This window comes from Nicotiana attenuata, unplaced genomic scaffold, assembly GCF_001879085.1.
Source record: "Nicotiana attenuata strain UT unplaced genomic scaffold, NIATTr2, whole genome shotgun sequence".
NCBI classification, from domain to species: domain Eukaryota; kingdom Viridiplantae; phylum Streptophyta; class Magnoliopsida; order Solanales; family Solanaceae; genus Nicotiana; species Nicotiana attenuata.
In genome coordinates this window covers 417,525-445,276 of record NW_017670433.1, presented here as the reverse complement: position 1 = coordinate 445,276, position 27,752 = coordinate 417,525, and the positions used below count along the sequence as shown (strand labels likewise).

The 27,752-nt window shown below is 37.7% G+C and overlaps 1 protein-coding gene across 2 annotated transcripts; it reads left to right on the top strand.

Moving 5' to 3' along the window:
- The first annotated feature begins 296 nt into the window (after positions 1-296).
- On the top strand, positions 297-27,345 carry LOC109239327 (uncharacterized protein At5g08430-like). Of its 2 annotated transcripts, none has more exons than XM_019405875.1 (12): positions 297-522; positions 801-866; positions 1,086-1,191; positions 8,216-8,295; positions 13,937-14,124; positions 15,272-16,142; positions 17,737-17,846; positions 18,934-18,993; positions 24,413-24,463; positions 25,278-25,348; positions 25,613-25,827; positions 26,380-27,345. In XM_019405875.1, the coding sequence occupies exons 3-12, from the start codon at positions 1,088-1,090 to the stop codon at positions 26,874-26,876; spliced, it is 2,247 nt and encodes a 748-aa protein (XP_019261420.1). In that variant the 5' UTR covers positions 297-522; positions 801-866; positions 1,086-1,087; the 3' UTR covers positions 26,877-27,345. The 2 variants fall into 2 exon arrangements, with proteins under 2 accessions (XP_019261420.1, XP_019261421.1); XM_019405876.1 differs by having other exon boundaries at positions 789-866.
- Positions 27,346-27,752: the final 407 nt, after the last annotated feature.

Sequence of the window (27,752 nt, the reverse complement as noted above, 5' to 3'; positions counted from 1 at the left end):
GGGGCCCATTCGTGACAAGATGAAAAAGCCTGAGGCTATAAATACCAAGAAAGATAACCTCCCAAGGGGGGCTTCTTCCCGGAATATTCCAGAAATAGAAAGATATACTCCATAAGTGGAGCAAGAAACAAGATCAATGTAAGATCCTGAACCTCTTCAAGGAGAGGCAGGTCAAGTCACCTTGATGAATAAAACCCCATTTATATTGTTCTATAATCGATTATTTCTGTGTTTCAAGTTGGTCTTCTAGTTCAGTGAGTAATTATGATTGACTATGATTTACCCTTTGATTCATTTTGATTGTTTTCGCTTACAAAGTAATTAGTATCTTTTGAGTCAAACAGGAACCAAATTAACTCACTGCTTGTAATAATCCTTAGAAGTATTTCATTTCACGATTTTTTCTACATTTGTACAAATCATCATTATTCCTCTGTTTACCTACAGTACTCATCAAAACCACATTGCAGAATCTGCTCTGCTCGTTTTCTCAAAAACCCAATTATCACAAGTTCACAAACGGTAAAGTTTCCTGCATTTCAATTGAAAAAAATGTTAATTTTGGTTCTGGGTTTTGTTTTGTTTAGCTGTTAAAGTAAACCTGATTTAGCTAGCCATACTGCATTGTAGTTCTGATGTTCGAATTTTGATCAAAGCCACCACCTTTATCATTTTCCTTTGATGGGTGGCTAAATAGTTCCATATCTGCATTTTTTTTTGGTTTATTTTCTGATTATTTCTTAGCATAGTTCTTGCCTAAATTTCTTCTCTTTTTTTTTTTTTATGAGGATGGTGCTCAGACCAGCTTGCGTGCACCTCGACTATTCTACGTAGCAGCTGCTAACTCCCACCAGCACAAGTATTGGGTAACATTTTTTCTCTATTTAGTAACATTTCATTTATTGTATTATGATTGTGATTATCCATGTAATTATCAGTCTCAAGTTCCTTCTCTTTTTGTTTTATTTTTGATCTATATACTGTTCTGCATGTAATATTGCTAATTCTCTTGCAATAGAAAAAAAGAGATCTCGACCTGCATTCTGGTTTCTTAATTCTATGAGCTAAAGTAGTTTTTGGAACAGTGATGACGAAGAGGAAGAAAAATAAGAGCTTGAGGAAGGAAGAAATAGCAGAAGACTGGTGTTTTGTTTGCAAAGATGGTGGCCAACTGCTAATATGTGATTATGGGTAAGTTTTTTCTTCCAACAATCTTGTAATTTATCATTAGTTGTTTAATGTACCGTGAATATTATTGTGTCTCATTACTTAATATTGTTGGTGAATCTTATACTGTCTCTTTTAAAAGGAAGAAGGATTTATACTCAGTTTGTGTTCACTTAACGGAGGTCTGAATTTGAATGGTTTGACCTTAGACCATTAAGTACATTTCTTTTTTCATTTAACCATTTAATGAGTCTAGGCTTTTTAAGCGAAGCAGCATTTGCTATCTTCTAATTTCTAAATTTAATCACATAAGATGTTAAAATAATTTTCATGTAAAAAATTGTCACAATCTAAGCTATGGACCATAACAGACACCGAGTGTGCTTGCCCACTTAGTGAACCAACTATTAACAACAATCTCATCATTCATCAACTCATATAAATACTCAAAGTTGCTTAATCAATATCAAATGATGTATTCATCACAAATAGAGCTTAACATATTCACAACCTTAACTCCACATTGTCCATAACCAAACTAAATAAATAACTTTGACAGGAGAGAGTTCATGTAGCGTGTGTAGATTCATAACAAACACGACCTACTAAACAAGTAAAAGAAGGAACAGAGCCAACAAGTTCCCACGGGAAGGCAAGTGGGGCTAACCAAGAATGCTAGCTTGACTGCAACACAAAGGTGCAGCTATATATATATACACACACATACATACATACATACATATTACTTACTGCATCATATTACAACTAGGGACTTTTCTAGTGAAATAGTCCTTTTTAAATCTGAGTCAAAATATTCTATTACTGAATCAAAAAACTTCTTCTCCATTCTGCTTGAACCTTGTTTTAGCAAGCTTATCCGCTGCCTGGCTTCCCTTCCTATATATATGCTTGGTTCACCAAGTCTAGTCACGAGGAACCTACAATCAGTTAAGATATGTGAGTATTTAGCAGTCAATCTTAAGCATACTTGCAAGCTCTTTTGAAACTGAATTAATCTCCAAAGGAGTGAAGTTATATTGAAGAGCCATTTTTAGTCCTCATAGTAGAGCCAGGATTTCAGCTCCTGTGAGATTTGTTTTCCTTGTTTTCATAAGGAAGCCTTTCATCCATAATCCTTTATGATTTTGTATAAACCCACCAAGTCCTCCAGTTTCAGAATTAGGTTGCACCGCCCCGTCCGTGTTAAGCATAAAGAAGTTTTCTTTTGGAGGGTTCCACTTAATATTCATTGAAATGGATAGTTTTTAAAGTTGAACACCTTTCTGCAAGGGTATGGAACTCAATAGCTTCAGTAAGAATTTGTTTGAAGTTAATGTTATCTTTATTATTATCAAATACATTGTTGTTTTCTATTAAGCCAATTATGCCATAAGCAAAAAGGTGCTAAGGAGTACCATGGAAGGATAGAATTATAAATGTTAGTTTTATTAGTACACATACCTTTGATCCCGCTCATAATTTCAACGTGAGAAATGGGTTTATTGATGGTACTATTGATAAGGTGCTCATCCCAGAATTTAGGAAGCTCGAGTTGTTTTTGTTTTCTCCTGCCTTGTGTTAGGTTGATGAGGTTCTTGTCGCTTATTTATTGATCTGATCGTGGTTGTTGCCGGCTGGGACCTGCTTGACTGTTTTGAGGAGCTGCGGCATTTGGTTGCTGCAAAGATAAATTGACCTGAGTGGTTTGGATTGGCATTGCAAAGTTGTTCATGTTCTGTTGCACATTGGTTTCCATTGGGTTGTAGGAGTGTTGTTTCTGTCCATACAAAAGAATGCCCAGAAGTGGATCCTCTGCTACAGTTTGGGTGGTGGAGCCAGACTCCAGAGGTGGAAGTTGTTCGAGAGCTGAGATCTTGGGTTATAGGAAGGTGTTGGTGTTGGGAATGTCATGAAGAGGAGGTTCAACCAAGCAGCTTGGTCAAGTTGTTCAGGTTCAGGTTGGCTATACCATTCAATAGGCCTTCTGTTAAGATCTGAGGGTACCAGGGGTCCTGGATTTGAATCTGGATTGAGGGATTGCCTCTCATTCCTAGCTCCAACAGGGATTTTTTTTTGATAATCGTGATGTCCGGACCAGTTTGCGTGCACACTAATTCCACGGGATACCTGCCACCTACTACCAGCAATAGGTACCAGGTAACTCTATCCACTAAGACTTGGATAGATGGGAAGAAATCACCTAGTGTTTTTGTCTCCGCCGGGATTTAAACCTGAGACCTCCATGGTTCTCACCCACTTCATTGACCACTAGGCCATACCCTTGGTGCTACATATAAAGTTAAAATTGTTGAGTTGGGGTGGTGTATAGATATTGGGGTTGGAGGCTAGCACGAGGGAGTTTGTCGAGTTGCTATTTCTTTTTGGGGTTGAGTTGCTCTTATTTGGTAGTTGTTTCGATGAAGGTAGTTGTTGCTGGGACTTCTTCCACTCCACTCCTTTCGTGACTGTTGCCTCAGGTTGTATGGAGTTCTTTTCAGACTCAGTGGGTTTCAAAGTTTCTGTGTTCTTGAGTAGTAGGTTTATGGTGTACTGCGTTATTAGTTCCCGTTACTTCATTAGGGTAAAAGTAGTCAGATTTGGATTTATATTCTTTGCTTTTCGAACTAACGCTAGAGTTACCCTTTGTAGTTTGTAGTATGGTTTACTTTATTGTTTTTGAAGTTTAAGCACAATCTGATTGTGGTTCTTCAGTGTTGTACATTATCAGATTTAGAGCCAGGTTTGGATTAGTGTCTAGATTTGGAGGTGTTTTGCTTGTTTCTTGGACATATGGACAATTTAGAGTTCTATGACAGTGACTTAGCCTTTTACATTTAAGACAAATGTTGTTGAAGCCCTTGTAAGAGATCTTTTGTTTATGACGGACAATAAAAACCTCAGTTAGTACAGGATTTTCTTCGAAACTCGGTGGATAATGGGCCCGCCCCTCTACCCTTCTCCACTTAAATACCAGGCTTTGCTTTGCATGGTGTGGGGGCTTGAACCTGTGACCTAAGACACAAATCCACCACCCTTTGCCACTTGAGCTAGGCCCTGGGGGCAGTTAGTACAGGATTTTCTAATGGCACCTGGATGCATATTCAAGCATATTTTCCTCGACGTGACTTTGTGCAGTAATTGATCCTGAGTAACTATCCAATCATAAATCCTATTTTAGAAAGGATTTCTAAGTCATAAAATTTTGTGGGGAGGTCTGTCGGTCTTTGCCCAGATCGCTATATATGATATAAAGTGTTGATATGAGGCGGCAAATGTTGGTTCCCATTTTTGTACTGTCAAGAAACTGTTATCTGTGAAGTATGAACCATGGCCCATGCAAGGCTTTGGTATAAATTTCAGACTTGCTAAAGTTAATCAGATAGAAATCATAATTCCAAGATCGGTTAAATTAATTTTTTTTGGTTTCCAGATTGAATTAATTTTTTATTTACGAAAAAGGGCCAAAACTGTCCCTAACCTATTCGCTTAGGTTTTAAAATACCCTTCGTCCACCTATTTTGTAAAAACTGCCCTCACCGTTAAAAATCTGGCACATTCATGCCCTTATTTCTGACGGACCTTTGCTGAATTAAAAAGTATTTTATTATATATGACGTGGCAATTGCTTATTGGTCAAAATTAAAAATTCCGCTCTAACCCAGATCTGATCCGTAAATAACTAACTCACGATCCATCTTAGCCGTTCCAACCCGTTAAACCCTTTTTAGCCCTTTAAATACCCGATTCCATGCCCGACTCATGATCCAATCATTATTTAGGTTTCGTTTGTCAAAATTTTATATTCTTCTTTTTATTAATTCATTATTTGGTACCCTATCCCTTGTCCTGTTCATCTTCCCCAACTTAATCACCGCTGACAGTTTCCCAACCAAATCACCCGACGAACTGTGAAGCTAATATGCTCACATGATTTCAATTAACTCCAAAAAATTACATGGTGGCACAACAAATATAGCTTTGGCAGAAAGATAACTTATTAAACTATAAAATCTTAAAATAAACCATTAATTTAATTCCAAAGAATACTAGATTTCACTCAGAAAATTGATATAATAAAAAGATGTTAATTAAAATTAAATTAAGGCCGAAAAATCTGAGTGAGAGAGGGAGATCAGTGGGTGTTGAAGGGTGAAGATCTGAAAGTTGAAGCCAATGGTGGTCCTCTGTCGGCAATGGTGAGTTATTGTACTTTGGCCATGGAGGAGGATGATTAGAGATAATGTGGAGTGGGAGGGCAATGATGGTAGAGGAGAAGTTAAGAGGTGAAGTAAGGGCATTTTAAAAAGCAGATCATGAGTCGGGCATTGATATTTTGGATCATGGAGTAGGCTAATAAGTGGATGTGGGGTGAGGTTTTAATTTAATCCAATAGGAAATTGACTCATAATAAGTAATAAAAAATTTTCTTAATCAAAATAGGACCGTTAGTTTTTCAGGGTTTGGGGGCCAGAAAGTTGACGTTGGAGGCAACTTTTACAGAATAGGTGGACGAAGGGTATTTTTATACCTCAGCAAATAGGTTAGGGACAGTTTTGACTCTTTTTCGTTTTATTTAAGGTAGTTATACCGCAATTATCTTCCCAGGACCTTAACGATTAGAGCATTTTTCGGGTTTCTGTATAATCTAATTTTATCTTCAGAAGTTAAAGGAGTAAAATTGGACAGCCAATTTTTGTTTGTCATTTCATCTTCTAGGTTTATAGAGTTCGAATCTTTTCCTAGTATTTATGTTGTCTTGAATGGTGGTATTTGTTTTAAGGAGTGAGCTGATAGAACAACGTTTATAGTTGTATTCTCAACTTGCTTAGGATTATCAAAGGCTTGGTTTCATTGCAGTAGGTTGAGGGTTTATGGGGTTTATAGAGTTAGTAATAAGAGTAGTTTGCAAGTTTTTCGGGCTTATTTATTTCTCTGGGGTTTAACCTTGATGGTTTGAAAAGGGGTTATTTATTAGGAGAGGAAGTTTGTTACGAGTCAAGCCTATGGCACATATGGTCCGCTTTGGCCCTAGGCCTGCACGGATTTGTCCATTGGGCTATGCCATCATCGAGCCTTCACTTTTGTATCCCATTTCGATGTGAGATTCGCCCAAGGTGATATGTGCACTCCTTTTTCAGAAGCTTGCCAACCTGAAGCCTGCCAGTCCTGCTTGACCCGCCCTCATCAGACCCCCCTCCATCAGGGGCATCACATTCACCTCCCCTTGGGACTTAGCGTCCTCGCTGAGGTTTGCCCTACCATCGTAATGAGGGAGATTCGGCTCTGATACCGTATTTGTCAAGGGTTGAAAAGGGGGTTATTTATTAGGAGAGGAAAGTCTATGTCTAGATTCATCAGTGATTTGGCAGTTTCGCTAATCAATTGTAGTTAGGGTTTGAGTTATTGTTATGCTTTGTGCTTAGTACTTACAATTCCATACTGAGAAGGTCCAAACTTTTGGAGAGATTTAATGTGGGGATCTATTGTAGTAGACAATAGGGAGCACTATCTAAAATATAAGAGTAGTGGGGAATGGTAGAAGTAGAAGATATATGTTCCTCTTCTTACCTCTGATAAAATTTCTCTAACAGAGGGAAGTGTTGAGACTTTCCTAGGAAAATCTCTAGGGATGAAAGTAGACAAAAATTGGACCTTCTCTCTTTAACCCATTGTAAAGTCCCTAAAAGTTTCATAAGGTTTTAAGACTTTAAAGTACGCCGATGATGATTAGAAGTAATGTATTACATGGTAAAAGAGCCTGTGGACTAGCACTATATCACATGTACATGGCAATAAGTGTAGAAGGTGTATTGGAAGTGATCTAGGGACTAAGGAGAGTCCTAGAACCAAGCCAAGTTGGAAACTACGCAACATACTAAAATTTCGAATGAGTTTGCTCAATATTGGGTGGAGTCGTCTTGAACTCCTATGGTGCTGTTTGCACAAGGCTCTTCTTTGTTACTGATTTTTTTTTTCATCTTTCCTTTAGCCGAGGGTCTATCAGAAACAAACTCTCTACCTTCTCAGGTAGGGGTAAGGCTGCGTACACACTATCCTCCCCAGACCCCACTTGTGGGATTACACTGGATTTGTTGTTGTTGATGTTTTTTTTAATTTAAAAAAAGCTGATTTATATTTCAGCAGATGTTAGACCATTTAATTCGACTTTTTAGTGGGGTTGTCATGTTCAGGTTCTTAGAAATAATTTGGATTTTATTTGGTTTTACCAATCCAAATTTTTTGGAATTTCTTTGGTTCAAGAATGACCCTACGGAAAAATTGGGGGAAGAACTCCACCCTCCCTGTCTCGTTGATCAATGAAAGCATCAATTCTCGAGAATCAAAAGAGGATCTTGATCTGATTCGTCATATAGATTGTCTACACGAGCAATCCATTCATCTTTTCAGTCAGTATCCCTTTACAGTCTCCTATTTGACGTATAAACAACAAAATTGTACCAGCAACGCATTAGCCTAAAATTTGATAGTTAATTTGCAGCGCCAATAATAAGTGATGTTGTTCTTGCTCTTCTTGCTACTCAAATAAATACCAAATTTAAAATGTTAAACAAGTTGAACGTATACTAGGTTCCTTTGTATCATTTTTTCCATGTCTAATTGACATGTATGAATCCAAACACTCCATACATCTCTCTCTTTCTGTCTGTCTCTCCCTCCCCAGAGAACAACTGTAACCATGTTGAGGATTGTGAACCACAAAGCAGAGACGAAATAACTTGTATGCATTAAAGAGTATGACACCTCTTTTACTTCAAAAGTATTGATAGAGTTAATTGGTAATAACTAAGCTCGTGATCTAACTTGACAAATGTATAAAAAGGTTTTCTACAAGCAGTCCATAAGAAAAGCAGCATTCAGCTAATTTAATCGTTCTCACTCTTTCTGTTAGGGACTATATTTCCCTTTTAAAGAAGTATGCATGCATTTTAATTAATTTACCTTTTTGCCCCTGCAGTTTACTACACAACTTGGTTCATGACCAATTTTCTCTCTTTAGTGTTTAATAAACATATTGATGGTTTGGCAGGCGATGCCTGAAAGCTTATCACCCTCGATGTGTGGGGAAAGATGACTCATTTTTGACAAGTGATGGACGCTGGACATGCCGTAAGCTCTTGTTCTATTTTCTTCAAGCAAATCTGATACTGCAATATTCTCTTTTGTTTTGTGTCTGGAGATTCTTCTTTTGCTAAGTTATTCATTTCAAATAGTCAAGTGAAAAATGAAAAAGAATAGTACTTTTTAGGCAATGAGCTATTCATTTTCTAGCCATCAACCATGTATTCATTAAAATAAAGAGCAATATGGACTGATCTCCTACTCCAATGACTTGGCCCGCATTATATTAGGTATTGCTTACTTTATTGTATATGCTTGGATGAAGTCGCTGAGACGAATGAACATCTCAAGAGAGAGCAAGAAGCTATGAGTAAACAAAGTTCATGTATTCTTTAGCATTATAACTTCTCGGTATATGGGTAGATACATTGAATTATGTTTTGATTTCAACATAAAAGGCACAAAGTGGAAAAACACTTTAGAGTGATTCTTCATAAAATAATCCAAGTTTTGAGAAATATAGACCTATGAGATTATACTGGGTTTGTTGTTGTAAGAAATATAGAAATATAGAACATGAGAGAGAAAAATATATGGGAATGCGTGGTATTTACACCTTGCGCTTCTATCTATTTATACATATGTTTTGAGAGTTAGTAATGTACACTTGTCCAATGTGGGCCTACTAACCGTATGTACATACTTAACACTCTCCTTTAAGTTGGTGCATACATGTCATATATGCCGAGCTTCTTACATGTATAACTAACTCGAGAGCCTAGGAGAGATTTGATAAATAAGTTAGCAAGCTAATCATTGGATTTCATAAATCTTGTGACAAAAGTATCTTCTCTCGCAAATTGAACCAATCTCTATGTGCGTATCCTCTCATGGAATATTGGGTTTGAAGAAATGTGGAGTGCAACTTGATTGTCATTAATAAGTTCTACCTGAGTGGTCTCTCTAAACTTAATTCTTTCAGTAATTGATTAATCCCTATTAGTTCACAACTTGTAACAATCATGGCTTGATATTCCGCTTCAACACGGATCTTGCAACCACAAGGTGCTTTTTGCTCTTCTAAGATACTAAATTTGCTCCAACTAGAACACAATATCCAAAGGTAGAGCGTCTATCAAAGGGAGACTCGGCAACAATCAACATTTGTATGCTCAAGAATCTTCTTGTGTCCTTAATCCTCATAAAGTAGCACTTTTCCTAGAGCAGACTTAATATACCGAAGAATACAGGCTACTTTATTCCAATGAGCTTCACATGGAGAATCTGGAAATTGACTAATCATACCCACTGAAATGGAGATATCAGATCGTCTTATATTGAGAGAATTCAATTTCCCAAATGATCTCCCTTATCTCCTAGGTTCATTGAGAGGCTCCACTGACATGGAAGAAACTTGTCACTTGGGTCCATAGGTGTATCGATAGGTCTACAGTTTATCATCCTTGTCTCCTCAAGTATATCGAGAGCATACTTTCAGATGAAAATGCCTGATCTGGACTGAGCTACTTCAATACCTAAGATGTATCGTAACTTACCTAGCTTCTTGGTATGGAAATGTTGAAAGAGATGTTCCTTCAAGCTGTCAATACCTTCTAGAGCCAGTGAAAACTATATCATCAACATACACTACCAAGTAGATACGCAAATTAGAGGTATCAGGTATACAATACAGAATGATTAGTTTAACTTCGAATCATGCCAAACTCCTTATATTTGTGCTAAACTTAACTAAACCATGCTCTTGCTTTAGTAGAGCTTTGTACTAAAAGCTCCATGGAAATTGGTGCATTTCTATTTTTCACCTTTAGCAACACCGTTACATGCTAATCTTTTCTGAGTTTTTTCTGCAAATTGTCTGAACATAGGAGGATTGTAATATTTTTGCTGGGAAGCTTCCTAAAGCTTGTATTTCTTCACCAATGTGCACAGGCATAGTGAAATCATCTATTTTCTTAAATTTATTTTCTGATCTTAACCTACTTTTTATTTATCATTGTCACGACCCCAAAAATCCAACTAGTCGTGATGGCACCTAACCACAGCCCGCTAGATAAGCTAATTAACAACTATCCAATTTCAATAAAATAAATGAGACAATTAAATGAAAGAAAATATCTAAAACTGATACATTTCCCAAGGACCGTTAGTACAAATCATGAGCTTCTAAGAATAGAGTTTACAAAGCTGGTATGAAATAAATACATCATCTATTCGAAATGTACATAAACAAATTGTTAGGAATCTAAGGCTACCATGAGTAAGAGGCAGCTACGACCGGAACACCGGTACATCTTCAAATCCAGCTCCCGTCAATCTCAGCAATGTCAGCAGCCAACATCTGCACGCAAGGTGCAGAAGTGTACTATGAGTACAACCGACCCCATATACTCAATAAGTAACAAACCTAACCTTAGGTTGAAAGTAGTGACGAGCTAGAACAAAGGTCGGGTCCAACACCAATATCCAACAACAGTTCATAACAACGTAAAGCAAGTAATAAAAGAAGTAATTCAGAGATGAAATGCTCAACTTATTCATAGTTTCTCGAAAAATAGTTCTGCTTTTCAAGTATATCAGTGAAAGCCCAAATCCTTTACCGAAATCGTCGAAAATATGAGTAAGTTTGATAACAATAATTTCCCAAAAATCCTTTCAACAATAAATAAGATGTTCCATTTTTCCTTTCAGGTAGCCAGTGTAACATATATCACTATGCCCATATGTCAATATGTATGAGAAGTCATGAATGACGTGATACCGTACAACATGAGGAGTAAATGAATCTCTATGCATGTATGTCATATGTGCATGTCAATGCCATGTACCTCAGTGATGAACTCATGTACTCACACCCTCGGAGTACTTGATCTCACTGTCTCACACTTTTCACTCATCATGCTCAACCACTCAGTACTGTATATGGTCAATCCGGCCCAGGGAAGATCCATCCCGGAATATATACATCAGTTGACCATCAGTCACTCACTATTGAGTAGGGCCAAATCCATCCCCAGGTATATAAATGCTTCGGACAAGATCCATGTCCAGGGAAGATCCATCCCTTATATAATCAACCGCGCTTACTGGGGGTGTGTGCAGACTCCGGAGGGGCTCCTTCAGCCCAAGCGCTATATCAAGCCAATCATGGCACAATTCAATATAACCTGCTGCGTCGTGCAGCCCGATCCCCTAATATAATCAATATAACATACTGCGGCGTGCAGCCCGATCCCATAATATAATCAATATAACATGCTGCGGTGTGCAACCCGATCCCATAATATCGCTCACACTCAGGCCATCAGCCTCATTCAGTCATCAATCTCTCAAATCTCTCGGGCTCACAATGCCATGAAAAAATAATGATATGATGTGTCAATAAATGGTAACAGAGACTGAGATATGATATGCATATGAATTCGTATGATTGAGTATGTAATGCAATGAAAGCAGATAATTCAACAGCAGAAATGACCACTGTGGGTCCCAACAGGATAAGCATGTAGCCTAGACATGGTTTCTAACATGGATCATAGCTCAATAGCTCAAGAACGTAGAAGTTTCATGGTTACAGGTAAGATCAGGTAACTACATAGTACCACAGAAATAACGGAGTCACAATTCACACGGTGCACGCCCACTCCCGTCACCTAGCATGTGCGTCACCTCAACACCAATCACATAACACGTAATTCGAGGTTTCATACCCTCACCACCAAGTTTAGAAGTGTTACTTACCTCGAATAAGCCAAAAACCAATACCGAGCAGGCCAAACGACGCTCCAAAATGCCATCCCGCGCTTACCGAATTTCGAATGGCTCGAAATTAGCCAAAAACAACTCAAATACATCAAATAAAGCCCAAGGAAAAAATTTCAAATGATAAAGGTTGAATCTTTAATCAAAGCCCAAAAATCATCCCAAAAGTCCAACCCGGGCCCACACCTCGGAACCCGACAAAACTCATAAAATCCGACAACCTATTCAATTACGAGTCCAACCATACTAGTTTCATCCAATTCCGACTCCGAATCGATGTTCAAACTCAATTATTCACTTTAGAAAAGTTTTTGATAAAAATCCCCAATTCTCCAATCAAAATATGGATTAATTCAAAAATAAATTTCTGTGATCATATTAAAATACAAAAATTGTAGTTAGATACTGACCCCCATGAAAAGACGAGAAGAACGCCGCGAAAATCACCTCAATCGGAGCTCTAGAACTCAAGATATGCTCAAAATACCAAAATAACGCAATCTGATTTTTTTATACACAGGGATTCTCGCTTTTGCTATAAAAACTCCGCACGTGCGCATTTTCAGCTGTCATTTCCGCTTTTGCGGACCACTTTGCGCACCTGCGGGGTCGCAGATGCGGGCCCAACTTCACATCTGCGAAACACCAGCACCAGCTCTCTTCTTCGACACTAAAATGAGCATAATTCCCTCATACGATGTCCAAATTCGACGATTCTTTTTGCTATGGCTCCGTAATTACGATACGGACCTAATGCTTCAATCAAAACAGAAATTGGAGCCCATTTGCTTAATATGGTATCATTTATGCTTGAAAAACGACGTCGAAGCATAAAAAACGAGCGCAACACAACCCAAATCTATCCGAAACTCACCCGAGCCCCTCGGGACCCCGTTCGAACATACCAACAAGTCCCATATCATAACACGGACTTAGTTGAGGCTTCAAATCACGCTTAAAAATATCAAAACCACGAATCACACCTCAAATTGAACTTAATGAACTTTTGAACTTTCAACTTCCAAAACTTGTGTTGAATCATATCAAATCAACTCGGAATGACCTCAAATTTTGCACACAAATTCCAAATGACATAACGAAGCTATTCCAATTCCCGTAACCATAATCCGAACCCTATATCATCAAAGTCAACTTCCGGTCAAACTTATGAACATTCCAAGCTTTCAAATTTCCAACTTTCGCCAATTTGTGCCGAAACCTTCTAGAAACATCCAAATGCAAATTCGGGCATACGCCCGAGTCCAAAATCACCATCCGGACCTATCGGAACCATCAAAACTCCGTTCCGCGGTCAAATTCACAAAAAGTCAAACTTGGTCAACTCTTTCAACTTAAGCTTCAACAGTGAAATTCATTCTTCCAATTCGATTACGATTAACCTGAAAACCAAAACCGACGATTCACATAAGTCATAATACATCATACGGAGCTACTCATGCCCGTAAATTACCGAGCAAAGTGCAACGCTCAAAACGACCGGTCGGGTCGTTACAATCATCAGGCTAAGTAATTTAGTAATTTTATTCGTTTTGAAGGTCTCGCCATATCTGTATAAACAGATAGAAAACAGTTACCCGCAGGTACACTGAGAGAGAGGGAGGGAGGGTTGTTACTATTTTTTGCTGCAGTGAAGATAATCAGAGTGTAATTCAACTTTTTGGCCCGAGGGCCAAGATATGTCTTCTATTTATCCATACAACTAAGATTGTCTGAAACTCAAAAGTACATAAGAGTATCACGTCTATCTGAAACACATCAGATTACATTGGAATTTGTGGGGTTTGAGTTCTTATTTACTTTTCCATTATTTATCTTCTTCCTTAGTGACAACGTTGTTTCATGTTGATAATAGCTGGCTCAAAGTACTGACGTTCTTACTATATTCCAGGATGGCACAGTTGCTTATTTTGCCACAGAAGTTCAAGTTATCATTGTTATTGCTGTGTAAATGCTGTATGCAATCGCTGCATCCTTTATACAGAATTTGCCCGTATTACAGGGAAGTATGGATTCTGCAATGACTGCTTAAAGCTTGCTTTACTTGTGGAAGAAAACATGGATGTTGATTCTGAAGGGGTATGGATGACAATTATGCCTTTATTTCTCAAATTACATGTTTCGCTACTTATTAATTGCTGACTGTTGTTTTGGAATGTTATCTGTGCAACTCATGGAAAATTGACAAAATTCGATAAGTCAATGCCTAGAGCTCTAAGCTTCACAGTATGACATTTTAGAAAAGCAAATACGTTTGTCTTTTATTCGTAAGAGAAGGAAATAAAAGCAAAATGTTGAAGTTTATTTTAGGAAAGTTTCCAGCGTTGCTCTGAGGGGGTGGCTTTACAAAGAATTAACAAGAGAAGAAGGATGTATGCATGGGACTATCATTAGCTAAATTTGAGGGGTGTTGGGTTAAATAATCATGTAGTTGGTTCCTAAAATTTTCTCATGTTAGTCTTCCTGTCACTTGAGCAAGTGTAGTCTATCGAGCAGCATGTGAGGTGATAGTTGTAGTAATTGATGACTTGTGTTACACCGTCTATTTAACAGCTAAATTAAGCTTGGTAATGGTATTGCTCTAGAAAGAGCTAACAAAAGGAGTATGGCTATAGTGATTAGCTAGTTTTGCACCTATTAGATGGAGCAATTTTTTCAGTTAAATTATTAGGTAGAGCAATTATTAGTTGGTAGCAAAACTCTTCCACTGTTCCCAGGTTGCCTTTGGAAGCTACTGAAGGAAGCTACCAAAGTAGAAGTGAGGTGACAATAGTTATAACTAACTATTGTGATTCGCCCTGTATTTAACAACTCCGCGATGTACGCTTAAATATGATATCCTTCAAAGGAAAGTTTACACACTATGGAGATAAGCTAAGAAAGTGTTATGTATGATAATGCCATTTACTGTTGACATGTTAATGTTGATCAGTTGTCCTGAATTTTACCAGAAGAATGAACTTATTATTTGTAAATAGGCACCTAGGTGCATATGCAGAATTACACAGATTACTGTCTCTATCAAGAAAACAAGTTGACAAGTAGATTTTGCATGGATTTTACTTCTCTCTACTCATTACAATCATCTAAATGGTAACATGTATTTACAGGAGTCTTGTTTTTATTATTGCTATTATCTTGTTTCTCTCTTTTGCTCATTTTTGTTTACCTTCTTCTTGGTAAGTATTTGATTGTCATTCCTGTGTGAATGGTTATTAAATTCCAGGAAAGTGTCAACCTTAGAGACCGGGAGACATATGAAGGCCTATTTAGAGAGTATTATGAAACAGTCAAGGAAAAAGAAAGATTTGACAAAAGCAGTCTTTTTGCTGCTAAAAATCGACTGAACAGGGACACTGAGTACCAACCAACCTCTAATTCAGATGAAGGTAGTGAAGAAGAGGATGAGCAGCTGGTTTCTGACTATGAAGGTTGGAATGATGGGAAACCTCACAAGCGAGGATGTAAAAAGAAGAGATGTAAGCTTCAGCAACAAAAATTGCAACGAAAAGTCAAATCGAAGAAAAAGGAATTTGTTGGATGGGGGTCAAAAGCTCTAGTTGACTTTCTTCAGTTTATTGGTCAAGATACTAGTGAAAAATTATCCCAACATGATGTGTCCTTACTAATAAATAACTATGTAAAAAAACATGATCTTTGTGATCCAGTAAAAAAGAGAAGGATAATTTGTGATGCTAGATTACAAACAGTCTTAGGTAAGAAAAAGATTAACATAGGCAGAATATATAAACTCCTTGAAGAACACTTTGCCGAAAATGAGGAGAATTCGGAAGAAGTGGAGCTTGATGATGATCTTGAAGAAGATGACAGGGAAATATTGGTGGCTTCTGAAATGGGCAAAAAGTCAGATCCAAACAAGAAACCAACAAGGAAGTATCTTACTCCAGCTCCGAGTCAATTTGCAGCCTTGGTCCCTGAAAATATCAAACTTGTCTATTTGAAGAAGAGCCTGGTTCTGGAGATGATCAAGCTGCTGCAATCAAATGAAAACAAAATTATAGGAAGTTTTGTTCGGGTGAAGTCAGATCCATGCGATTACAGCCAGAGAAATTCTCATCAGCTTGTGCAAATCACAGGTTGTTTTAACAAGCAACTTCATAGTTTGGTTAGTTTTATTTAGTTGCTGACACCCCTTTGGTAGAATGCTATGCAGAAGTCTGAAAAATGCATGATGAGGATACTTTCTTCCCAACTTTTTGCTAATATGATATCATTTTTGACTAGGCTGTTCCCATATTTCCTTAAGATTGTTTGCTTAGTATAATTTGTGTTTTCATGACATGGATAACTTGTTCAAGCATCTTAACTCTTTATGACTGCACTGCTAATTTTGAAGCTTAATGGCCTCAAGGTTGAGCCCAATCCACTAGTGATATTGTCTGTTTTGGGCTTTGGCCCTCACAACTTTAAAACCTGTCATTAGTTAGTTTCTAAGGCTTGCTTCCTTATATACCCAACATTTCTCCCGTGTTTTGTCAATGTGGAATTTGCTTATAATGTCACATACACCCCCTTAGGACTCGGTGTCCTCACTCCTCACTTACATTTGCCCCACCATCATCTCAAAGATATGGGATTCGCCTAAACTCACTTGAACGCTGAGATTGTCTCGCCATCACCCAAGGTTGCTACAGCCAACCCTTAGTGATAGATATTATTTGCTTTGGGCCTTAGCCAGGGAATCATCTTGTGTATAAATTCGATTCTTAATTGAATTGTAGATCCGAATAAAGAATTTGCAGGTTCCCTCTCTATATTTCTCTGTTTACACTTCCCTTGCAAAATCTGTTCAAGAACTTATGTTCTTCTTGAGTTCTTTAGTATCTTGTACAGCTGATCTCTGTTTGTTCCGGAAATGCTGAGAAGCCATTGCACAATACAGCTACAACTAAATCCGCCCCCCAAGATTTAGATAGAGGGTAATAAATCAGCTAGCTTTTTTTTCTCTCTCTATTTGAAATTAGATCTGGACCCTGGTCTACCATGGCCCACTCCAGCTTATTGGCTGCTAGACCGAAACTTTGTGAAAAATAGTTGTCTTTGAGAAGGTAAAGCTTGAAACTAAACTGACACAAACCAAAGATTGAAGCAACAACAACAACCACACCCCAGTGTAATCCCACAAGTGGCGTCTGGGGAGGGTAGGATATACGCAGCCTTACCCCTACCTTGGAAGGACATAGAGACTGTTTCCGATAGACCCTCGGCTAAACAAGGACGGAAAACCAAAGATTTAAGCAACTTAAATAATTTGGGGAAAGGGTTAAGAAGAAAAAAATCATAGAGATGTTATTCTGGTCCGACTTATACTTAGACCATTATCTTTTGTTAAGAACTAGAATATTATTAATATGATAAGATCCTATTCCTTGTATATATAGCAAAGGTTTAGAATCCATAGTACGTAAATAGGAATAGCAATTACTAGACTTATCAAAAAATAAAAAGGAATAGGAATTACTAGGAATTACTTTTTTTTTTTGGGGTGGGGGGTGGGGGGGGGGGGGTTACTTGCATACTTCTGTTTCCTTTTAGGATTACTTGTAAACACTATATAAACCTCAACATGCTTGCGGGAATAATCACGCAATTTATTCTCAAATCTCTTCTTTCTTTACATCTTTCTTAAGACCTGAAGTTTTCCATACCAATATTGCTTTGCATTATCAGGCATCAAGCAAGGCTCAATTGGTAAGGGAAAAAATGAGACTGTTCTTCAAGTTTCAAATACGTTCAGAGATACTTGCTTGAGCATGCTTTCAGATGATGATTTTACATCGGTATCCTCCTTGATCTCAAGTTCTATCGCTTTAATTACCTTCTAGAACTTTTACAGGATTCTGCAGCTACTAGTATATCCAATGGTTCAGAATATTCTCCATTGCCCGCTCAGAAGCCTCACTGAATTCTGCTGTTACTTTAAGGAGCAAATGTACACGGCACTTGCACAATCGTTCCCATTAACGAAAGATATTGTTGAAGTGTGTGACCATTCTAAAAGTTTAAGCTGTTAAAGAGAGCACACTTTTATTTACTTATTATGTCTTCAACACGCCGCATCATGTGCGAGCTTGATTCTTTTTGATGAGTCAAGCATGTGAAAATTCTTTTTAATATTGGGTCGCAGTGAGACTCAAACCCAGAGCCTCTACCTGCTCTGATACCATGTTGAAGTGTGTAACCATCTCATCCAAAAACTTATGATAAATGGACCTTGGTCCTAACTCAACCTCAAAAGCTAACTCATGAGGTGAGAATTGCCCAAGACTATATAAGGAGACCAAGAAATCCAAACCCCATCGATGTGGGACTCAATACCCCCTACGCCCAGGCATGCAAACTGGAGCATGGACAACATAAATGGGGGACCAACATCTAACAATAAATTGGGATGAGTTTGGCTCTGATACCATGATAAATGGACTTTGGCCTATCAATCCCATAAGCTAGCTTGTGAGGTGAGGATTGTCCAAGACCATATGGGGAGACCAAGAAAACCAAATCCTACCGATGTGGGACTCAACGGATATTAAATGTTGTCCATCGATCTTGCCTTGGATAAACTCTTGTCAGTTTACTAAAATTTTCAAATTGTGAACTGCAAAAACTGATTGGATTTCCACTACTTCAAATTTTGGTGGCAACTGGAGTACTATAATTATGGAGAACTGTAGTGTAGTTGTGAAGAATTGTAGTTGCACTACTACTAATGAATACCTATCCCTACTGTCCGTGAACCTCTTTCAACATAGAACAGAGCATCTACTCTTTGTAAAATTTTAAGTTGTTACGTGTGTTCTTGTGTGCTTAAGGAGCCTTCTTGGCTGTCCCTTAAATGTATTTTGACTTTTGGCATTTCCTTGGCAGGAAGAATGTGAAGATTTAAGAGAGAAGGTGAAAGCTGGCGTACTTAAAAAGCTTACTGTGGTAGGTGCTTTATTGCCTTTTATTTGACATATCTATTACCTTTGATCTTAATCGAGAAACCTTTTCATGTGTAAATGTCTTATTTAGAAATTTTCACCCAAAAGAAAGTTGAATCATCTAAAAAAAGAAGTGCTCTTTCCAGTTGCACCTTAGAGAAAGTGTGGTTCCCAGCCTCATCTCTATTGCTCTTAGCGCTATAAATTGGTATCTCAAATCACAATAGAGAATCCAGGAATAGCTAAGTGATTTACAATCTTCATTCGATTCTAAATCCTTGTCGTATTATGAATGATGTAAAATGAATATCTACTTGCGGAGAGGGTGGTGAGGTATTTTCAGTCGTGGTCTCCAAAGTCACAACAAATATTACAACTACTTGCTATTGTCTCCATTTTTGGTTCGCTACCCCATACTGCCTAGCAAGCTGTGCGCTTCATTTTTGGCTTCCTTTACAAAGAAAAACATGTCTGACTGTAAAATAACACGGTAATGGAGGAATTTGTGTGAAGAATTTTGTGCATACTTGTTAGAATCGAGTGAAGATTCCTTGTCGTATTATGAATGATGTAAAATGAATCTCTACTTGCGGAGAGGGTGGTGAGGTATTTTTCAGTTGTGGTTTCCAGAGACACAGCAAATATTAAATCTACTTGCTATTGTCTTCATTTTTGGTTCTCTGCCCCATACTGCCTAGCAAGCTGTCCACTTCATTTTTGGCTTCCTTTTCTCTTAGATAGTTAGTAGTTGTGTAAATAAATAGAGTCCCACATGGAATAGGATTCTTATATGTATTGGTTATTATAGATTTTTGAGAAAAAGAAAAGGCTTCTTGTATTTCTATGTATTTCTTACATCCCCAAGCAAAGGTATTTATACACTAGATCCTATGACTATTTTAGGAAGGAAAATAAGTTAAAGTCAAATTACAATAAGTCAGAATAAAATCAAATATCAATCAGAATCAAACCTTTCTCAATCAGAATCAAATCTTTCCTAATAATTAAGCCAATCAACACTCCTCCTCAATTTGGTGCAAAGATGTCGCACATGCCTAACTTGCAAACTAGTGTATGAAAAGTCCGTTTGTTGAGACCCTTGGTAAACTCATTACCTAACTGTTTTTCCAATAGCACATGAAACAAACTCAAGACACCTGTTGTAATTTTTTTCTTGATGAAGTGTCGATCAATTTCCACATGCTTTGTTCGGTCATGCTGGACTGAATTATGAGCTATACTGATGGCAACCTTATTGCCCTCAATACAAGGAAAGTTTTCCTTTTTCACACAGTCTTAATTCCTCTAGTAGTTTTTGTAGCCAAAGCAGTTCGCAAACACCTGGGCCATAGCTCTATATTATGCCTCCGCACTTGATCGAGTAACTACACTTTGCTTCTTGCTTCTCCAAGTAACCAAGTTTCCTCCTACGATCGTACAATAATCGGATGTAAATCTTCTGTCATCCAGAGATCCAGCCTAATCCGCGCTTGTAAAGGCTTCTATTTGGAGGTGATCATGTTAGGAGAAAAGTAGACCTTTCCCTGGAGCAGACTTCAGATACCGCAAAATGTGAAAGACAACTTGCATATGAGGATCTCGGGTATCATGCATGAACTGACTCACTAGGCTAACTGAATAGGCCATGTCTGGTCTAGTGTGGAAGAGATAAATGAGTCTTCCAACCAACCTCTGATATCTCTCCTTATCGACTGACTCTCCAACTCCGCTTTGTAACTTGTGATTGCTTTCAAGGGGCGATTTTGCGGGTTTGCACCTGTCATACCAATTTCTTTCAAAAGATCAGAATATACTTCCTCTGAGAAATAAAGATTCCTCTTTTTGATCTAGCAACCTCAATTCCCAAGAAGTACTGCAATTTTCCTAGATCCTTGATCTCAAATTCATGTGCCAACAACTTCTTCAATCGGGGCCATCTCCTCTTTGTCATCTCCTGTCATTACTATGCCATCAACATAAACTATAAGAAGAGTGAATTTACCTGTACGATGCCTTATGAAGAGGGTGTGATCAACATTGCCTTGTTGGTAAGCAAAGGAGATCATTGCTTTGCAGAATCTGTCAAACCAAGCTCTAGGGGATTGCTTCAGTCCGTACAAGGCTTTCTTCAATCGGCATACCTTTCCTTGACTTTGTGCAGTATCAAATCCAGGAGGAATCACCATATACACCTCTTCTTCTAAGTCTCCACGAAGAAATGTATTCTTCACATCAAACTGTTGCAAGTCCCAATCAAGATTAGCTGCACAAAGATGAAAGAATTCTAATAGTGTTCATATTAGCAACAGGGGCAAATGTCTCTTGATAATCCGCTCCATAAGCCTGAGTGAATCCCTTAGCCACTGTTAGATAGTTGTCACAACCCAAACTGATGGGCTGCGACGGGTATCCGGTGCCTTATTCAACCGAGTGCCAACATAACGTATCTTTCGAATCATACGATCATAGGTAAATGAGCCGGAAAGACTGTCATGAGATAACTAGAATAAAGCATGAGAGAATACTTGACATAGGATGACCCAACATGATATACCGACTTTTACATATGACGTACGGGCCTATAAGGCCGGCATGATCCTTTATATACTCAAAACATAGGCCGACAAGGCCATACAAGTATCCATATACATGACATCTGTCTACAAGCCTCTAAGAGTACATAATATCATAAAGGTCGGGACGGAGCCCCACCATACCAATCAATACATGTACTAATCATACTGACCAAATAAGCAACTCTAGAGCAAATGGAGCGCACCAACACCTTCTGCTGAGCTGATAACCTACTTGGAGGACTCTCAACCTGTTTATCGGGACCTGCGGGCATGAAACGCAGCGTCCCCAGGCAAAAGGGACGTCAGTACAAATAATGTACCGAGTATGTAAGGAATAAAAACCAGTAAATAATAGACATGAGAGAAACATGGAGTAAAAGACTCAACATGTAAGTCTGAATAAGTCTGTGGATCATTAATATTTATAATGCCATGCATATGCGTATAAATGTCATACCATGCATAGGTATATGCATACATAACATCATCAAGCCTCCAAGGGCATCCCATCATATCATCTCGGCCACTGTGGGCAAAATCATCAATGTATACCAGGTGATCAGGTGGTGGTGCGTATATAACGCCGTAACCTTTTTCCATATCCCATATACATATATATACATATATACGCGTATATAACGCCATCTGGTCATGGGTCAATGTACATGTATAAATGAATGCAATGCATGAGAAGTACGTCAATAAAATCTTTCGGAATGTCATAAGATCATTATGCCTTTGATTAATATCATGAAGTAAACTTTATCAACTTATGTATTTTCTGAGACCTATGACCAGATGATAGAATAATAGGACACATGGGGAATCCAGAACATGCACATCTCTAGCATTTCTATGAATAGAGTCATTTATGGAAGTTGTGCATTTGCTCGTTTCGTTTGTATCGTATGGATCATGCCAAAAGGAAAGAAGGGATAGCCTTAACATACCTGAGCCGATTCTCTTGACAATCCATCTAACATACGTCAATTGCGAAAAAGACACGTAATGGCGGATCGCAGTAGGGAAAAATCCGTATGATATTTTTGAGAAAGATTGTACCGTACTCCCTTAGAATTGCAAGTCACGTTGCTATTATATAACGTAATCTCGTATGGATTTTTGTTGTAGCTTCATCCGCACTTTGTCATAATCTTCATCCACATTGTTGTAGCTTCATCCGCATTTTTGTTGTAATTTCATAAAGTCATAAGCCTTTTCACTTTGTGAACTTAGAGAGGGCTTCTTAATAGAATCTTTCAACCCAAAAATGAGATAAGGTGCACATGGATTTAAATTGTGCCACCACCTCCTTAAGCATAAGAATAGTTGGTAATTTGTTGCCACACTTTCGTAATCCCACGTGGATAGTTGCCCCCCCCCCCCCCCCCCAATAATTATCCAAATCTCACTTAGATAATTATCCACAACTTCTAATTAATTTGTTAACCTCCCACTCAAATCAATAATTAATCCCTTACCAACATAATTAAGAATTATCTCAAATTACTTAAAATACTACTTACTTTTTATACACCTTACTATCATGGTCATGTGGTACCTTGTATGGCACTAGTCCATAAATACGGGGTATTATAGCTTGGACCGTATTTTATCTCAAAATGTCAAACTTCGACGAAATTCATTTTATTCGATTCGCTTACCCTCTCGCCTTCACGAATTTACTTATCACTTGTTTGAAATAGCGTAATACTTATATCCTCAAAATAATCTTGTTCGAGTCTACGTCGATTAACTTACGATGAAACTTTAAATAACATCTCATTTCTGAGCTTTCATCAATTTACTTATGGCGTACTTTCACGTACGAAAACATGGGGTGTAACAATAGTTATGTGTAAATAGTCCTAGTCCTATATGTAGTAAGAGTAGAATATGTCCTAGTCCCATATGTAGTAGGAGTAGAATATGTCCTAGTCCTATATGTAGCAGGAGTAGAATATGTATTATATATAGGGCTCATTGTATAAACCATACAAAGACTCTTTCAAATGGAAAACTTTCTCGTACTCCCCTTGAGCAACAGACCAGGTGGTTGATCTATATACATTTCCTCTAGGAGATCACCATGGCAGAATGCATCTTTTATGTCCAACTGGTTTAATGGCCAGTTATGGGAAGCAGCTAGGGAAATAAACAAGGGAATATATGTAGTTCCTGTCATCTTCATATGTTAACATGGATAAGTTTTTGTAAATGAACAAAGACGAGACTTGGTTCGGAAGTGCATTAATTGCAAGTATTAAAGATAGAGTAGAACTGAAGGTGGAACATATTATTCACAACAACTGTTTAAAGTCAGCTGAACGATTTGATTGATTAGTGGGTAGATAGGATGGTGCACTCTTGCCCATGTGAAACAGTGAGGCAAATCTCCTCCTTTACCATTGCATGAACCTTTCTTTGTAGTTCTATTTTTAATATGTGGGGGATCCTTCTATATTTATCTCATTACAAAGAAATGATAGGTGTTTTGAAAATAGGAGTTCTTTACAGAAAATTAAGCTTAACATATTTTGTCCTCTCATTTTTGGTGTAAAGATTTGTGTAGATGAAACTGAGACTTCATTACAGTTTTTAGAGTCCTTTTAAGAAGAATCTTGGACAGATATAACTAGGTCTGGTTTTTTTTTTTTTTTTTTTTTTTTTTTTTTTTGTAATTGTGATTTCCAGCACAAGCTTTGTGCTGATGAATAACTGTTACCTTTATAAAAAAACAAAAAACAAAACACAAAAGCATAAATCTCTGAGTTTGGCACAACATGCATATTCATGTATATTCCAGTTCTCTTTAGAATAACCATAACCCTGGATACTGCTTTGCAGGTGGAGCTCGAACAAAGGGCTAGAGTTCTCCACGAGGATATCACAAAGCATGTACAGTTACAATCTTAGTAAAATATTCTTAAAATCATGGTAGTTTATTTCGCCCCTGCTTGAATACGGCAGGTTCTAGCTGTATGTACTTTTTACCTCTACTGTTGTGAGATTACAGGATATGATCGTGCAAAATAGATCACAATATCTTAAGCTCTTGCTCTTTTAATTTGCAAGCTCATATTTGACGCTATGTAACTTCTACTTTAGACTGGTTCACAATCTGCTTTGTAAGAATTAACATTCCCCTCAACTTTTTAATTTCTTAAGACTCTGGGTTCCGTTTTCAGTAAATTTCGTCCTAATAATTTGTATGAATATGCTTTTATATATCTATCCATGCATAAATGAATATCTTAGTGGGGAGGAGATGATGAGAGAGTGACTTTCTACATGTCTATGTTTTTTTTTATGTTTTCATGTTACCGTTGCATATTCCTTTACGGCCCTGATGCTCTACATCCAACCTTTAATAGCTTGCATATTCCTTTACGGCCCTGATGCTCTACATCCAACATTCAAGCATGCCTTGTATGGGTAAAATATCATTGTAAAGCACCAGATAGAAAAGGCTTTATTATCTCCACAAGTATCAAGCACCTTTGTATTCTACCTGCTTATATTTGGCATGCTTCCAATTTCCTTGACTTTGTTACTTAAAAAGCTCACAGTGCAGGTATATTTGTCCAAAGTCACATGAAAATGCCAATGCCAACTGTTTATTGCTATATTTTCATCTATATGTTTTGCAATAGATATCTGATCCCACCTTTGTACTTATTGGTTTATTTTACCCCCTCCCCTTCCATGTCAGTGGATTGCTCGAAAGCTGTCTTTGTTGAAGAAACTCATTGATCAAGCAAATGAGAAAGGATGGAGATACCGATATCCTTTTCTGCCCTGTCCAAACTACAAATTGAAGGGATAACAGCTATATGTATTCTGTAATAGAGTAATTAAAAAAAACTAAGGCCAGAAGATTGGCTTGGAGTTGGAACCAAAGCTTTTTGTGAACACTTGCCAGTACGACTTATGTGGATCATTGTTTCTATTCATTGTGTCTAGTCATTTTTCCCCTCCTTAGAGCTTGAGGTGTGACCCATTCCTCTAAACAAGGAAACTGTTGCCTTAACCCCTTTTTGTCTTTACATTTTGTGAGTATATGGAACAAAAGAAGCGTCTAGAGAATCCATCAGAACAGTCGCTATTGCTACAAAATTTTCCCGCAGTGACTCCTGATGTAGCAGAGCTTGAACCTTTTGCTGAGCACAAGAGCCATGACGAGCAGGAGCATCAATGCTTACATGAGACAACCCCTTCCAAGGTTGTCAACGGTAAAGAGGAAGACAGAGAAACTTACTCAGGTATGATTATATTCTAGAGGTTAAGAACTTGATGAATTTCTTTTTCTTTGATGAAATTGTTGTGTAGCCTCATAAGAAAATTTGTGAGCTCTTATCTAACCTTTACTAGCTCTCATCTCAGCGGCACCAAAGAAGACAAAATGTCCATCGGTTTTGAAATTCTTACCTTGATATTTGAGTTCCATATTTTCTTTGTAATATTAAAACCAATTACAATATATTGTTTTAGGTAGCTCAGATTAGCCAATTGAATTGATTTAAAGTTGTATTTGCTCATATGTATATAGTTTGTGTTTTACAATTTAAAGAACCTTCTATCCCCTTGACAATCTTTTTGCCGAACATTTGGTTATTTGCATAGAACTAGACAAGTAGAACTCCAAGTTTAGCAATCTTTAAAGCTATTTTTCCTGTTGCGTACAAAATGATGCGTGCAGTGGGTAACATTGAAGCATTTTCAAACTAAAATTACAGAACCAATTTGGAAAATATTCTATATCTTTTTGTAAATAAAAATCGTTTTTGTAACATAGTGCTTTTCTAACTTTTCAGAAAAGAACGCACAGCAGTATCATGCATACTCTCCAGAAGAAAAGGCTGAAATTAATGTTTTAGAAGAGCCTCATCAGTTCACAGCAACTGATCCAAACAGATCAAAAACATCCTTACTGCAAGAAATCTCAGAGCTTAAAGCAGCTTCTCAAAGTGAAGTAGATGCTTCGCTTATTAGCAATAATGATCTAAAGGTGAATCAGCAAATGTATGCTAATATGGGACCAAAAAAAGTAGAAAGTCAGGAGCTGGAAAGGATTGAAGTTATTGATTTGAGTAGTGATGATGAGGCCAAATTGGGTGTTGCAGCTGAGGATCCAGACAAGCGTATATGGCATATTTCTGGCCAAAATGAAAAGTATTCACTGTCATTGCTTAAACGTTGGGTTGAGAAGACTCCTTCTGCATGTAAGTTCAAAGTCTGGAGAGAAGGTCAAAGTGAAGAAAAGACTATCTTGTTGAGCAAAGCTATAAACCTGGTTTTACCAAGGAAATAGGCGTCAAGATGCCAGTAAAAGTATCGAATCTTATGAGAGGTATTTTGTACATAAGGACTCTGATCAAGCTGGCATTTTGATGTCTTCTATGTAGATAACTATAGTAGGTTTTCCAACCATCTTTGTGCCTGAACCGTAAGATCCGCCTGTAGGGAAATTGTTGCAAGTGTATAGTGAGGGCACGCGTGAGGCCAAGTACATACCAGATGCAAAGATATCACCATAGATACAGTTTGTGTCACCTAGCACCGATAGAGGAAACTTTATTCTTCTTTTCTATTTTCCTTCAGTACATTACATGGTCTAATCTTCTCTTATTTAGATACCAGATGCTGCAGTCTGCATCTAACAATGTGATGGATCATAGTTTATTCAACAATGCCTTGCGAAAACTCGGCAGATTTTGCCTTTTGTGTAAGTGGGAATGTACAAAATGAAGATTGTTCATGTAATTATCAGTTGATCCTGACATGCCCTCCAGGTTATGAAACAGCTTTACTTTTAATTTTGATATCAATGAAGAGAAGTACTAGTTCTCTTGATTATGAAAAAGTTGTTGGCGTTTGTTTGAAGTTTTCCCAAACCTGAGTTTGTAAACTCAGTTTAGACGTTTATTGAGTAAGTTGTTGTTTGGGCTCTATTGCAACAAGAGAGAAAAGGTAGCTAAACCTTTCTTAAGTGCTTATACTGAGCATGGATTGGTAACATGAATTTGAGTCGGGGTGTACATAGGCTGGGTTGGCTCGGGTTTTTCAATTACCAAACCAAACCAGTTGTCTCGGATTTTTAAATGTGTAAATCAAACCAAACCAACAAAAGTCGGGTTTTTCAATTTCGGGTTTTCTTGGATTTTTCGGTTTTCTCGGGTTTTTTCGG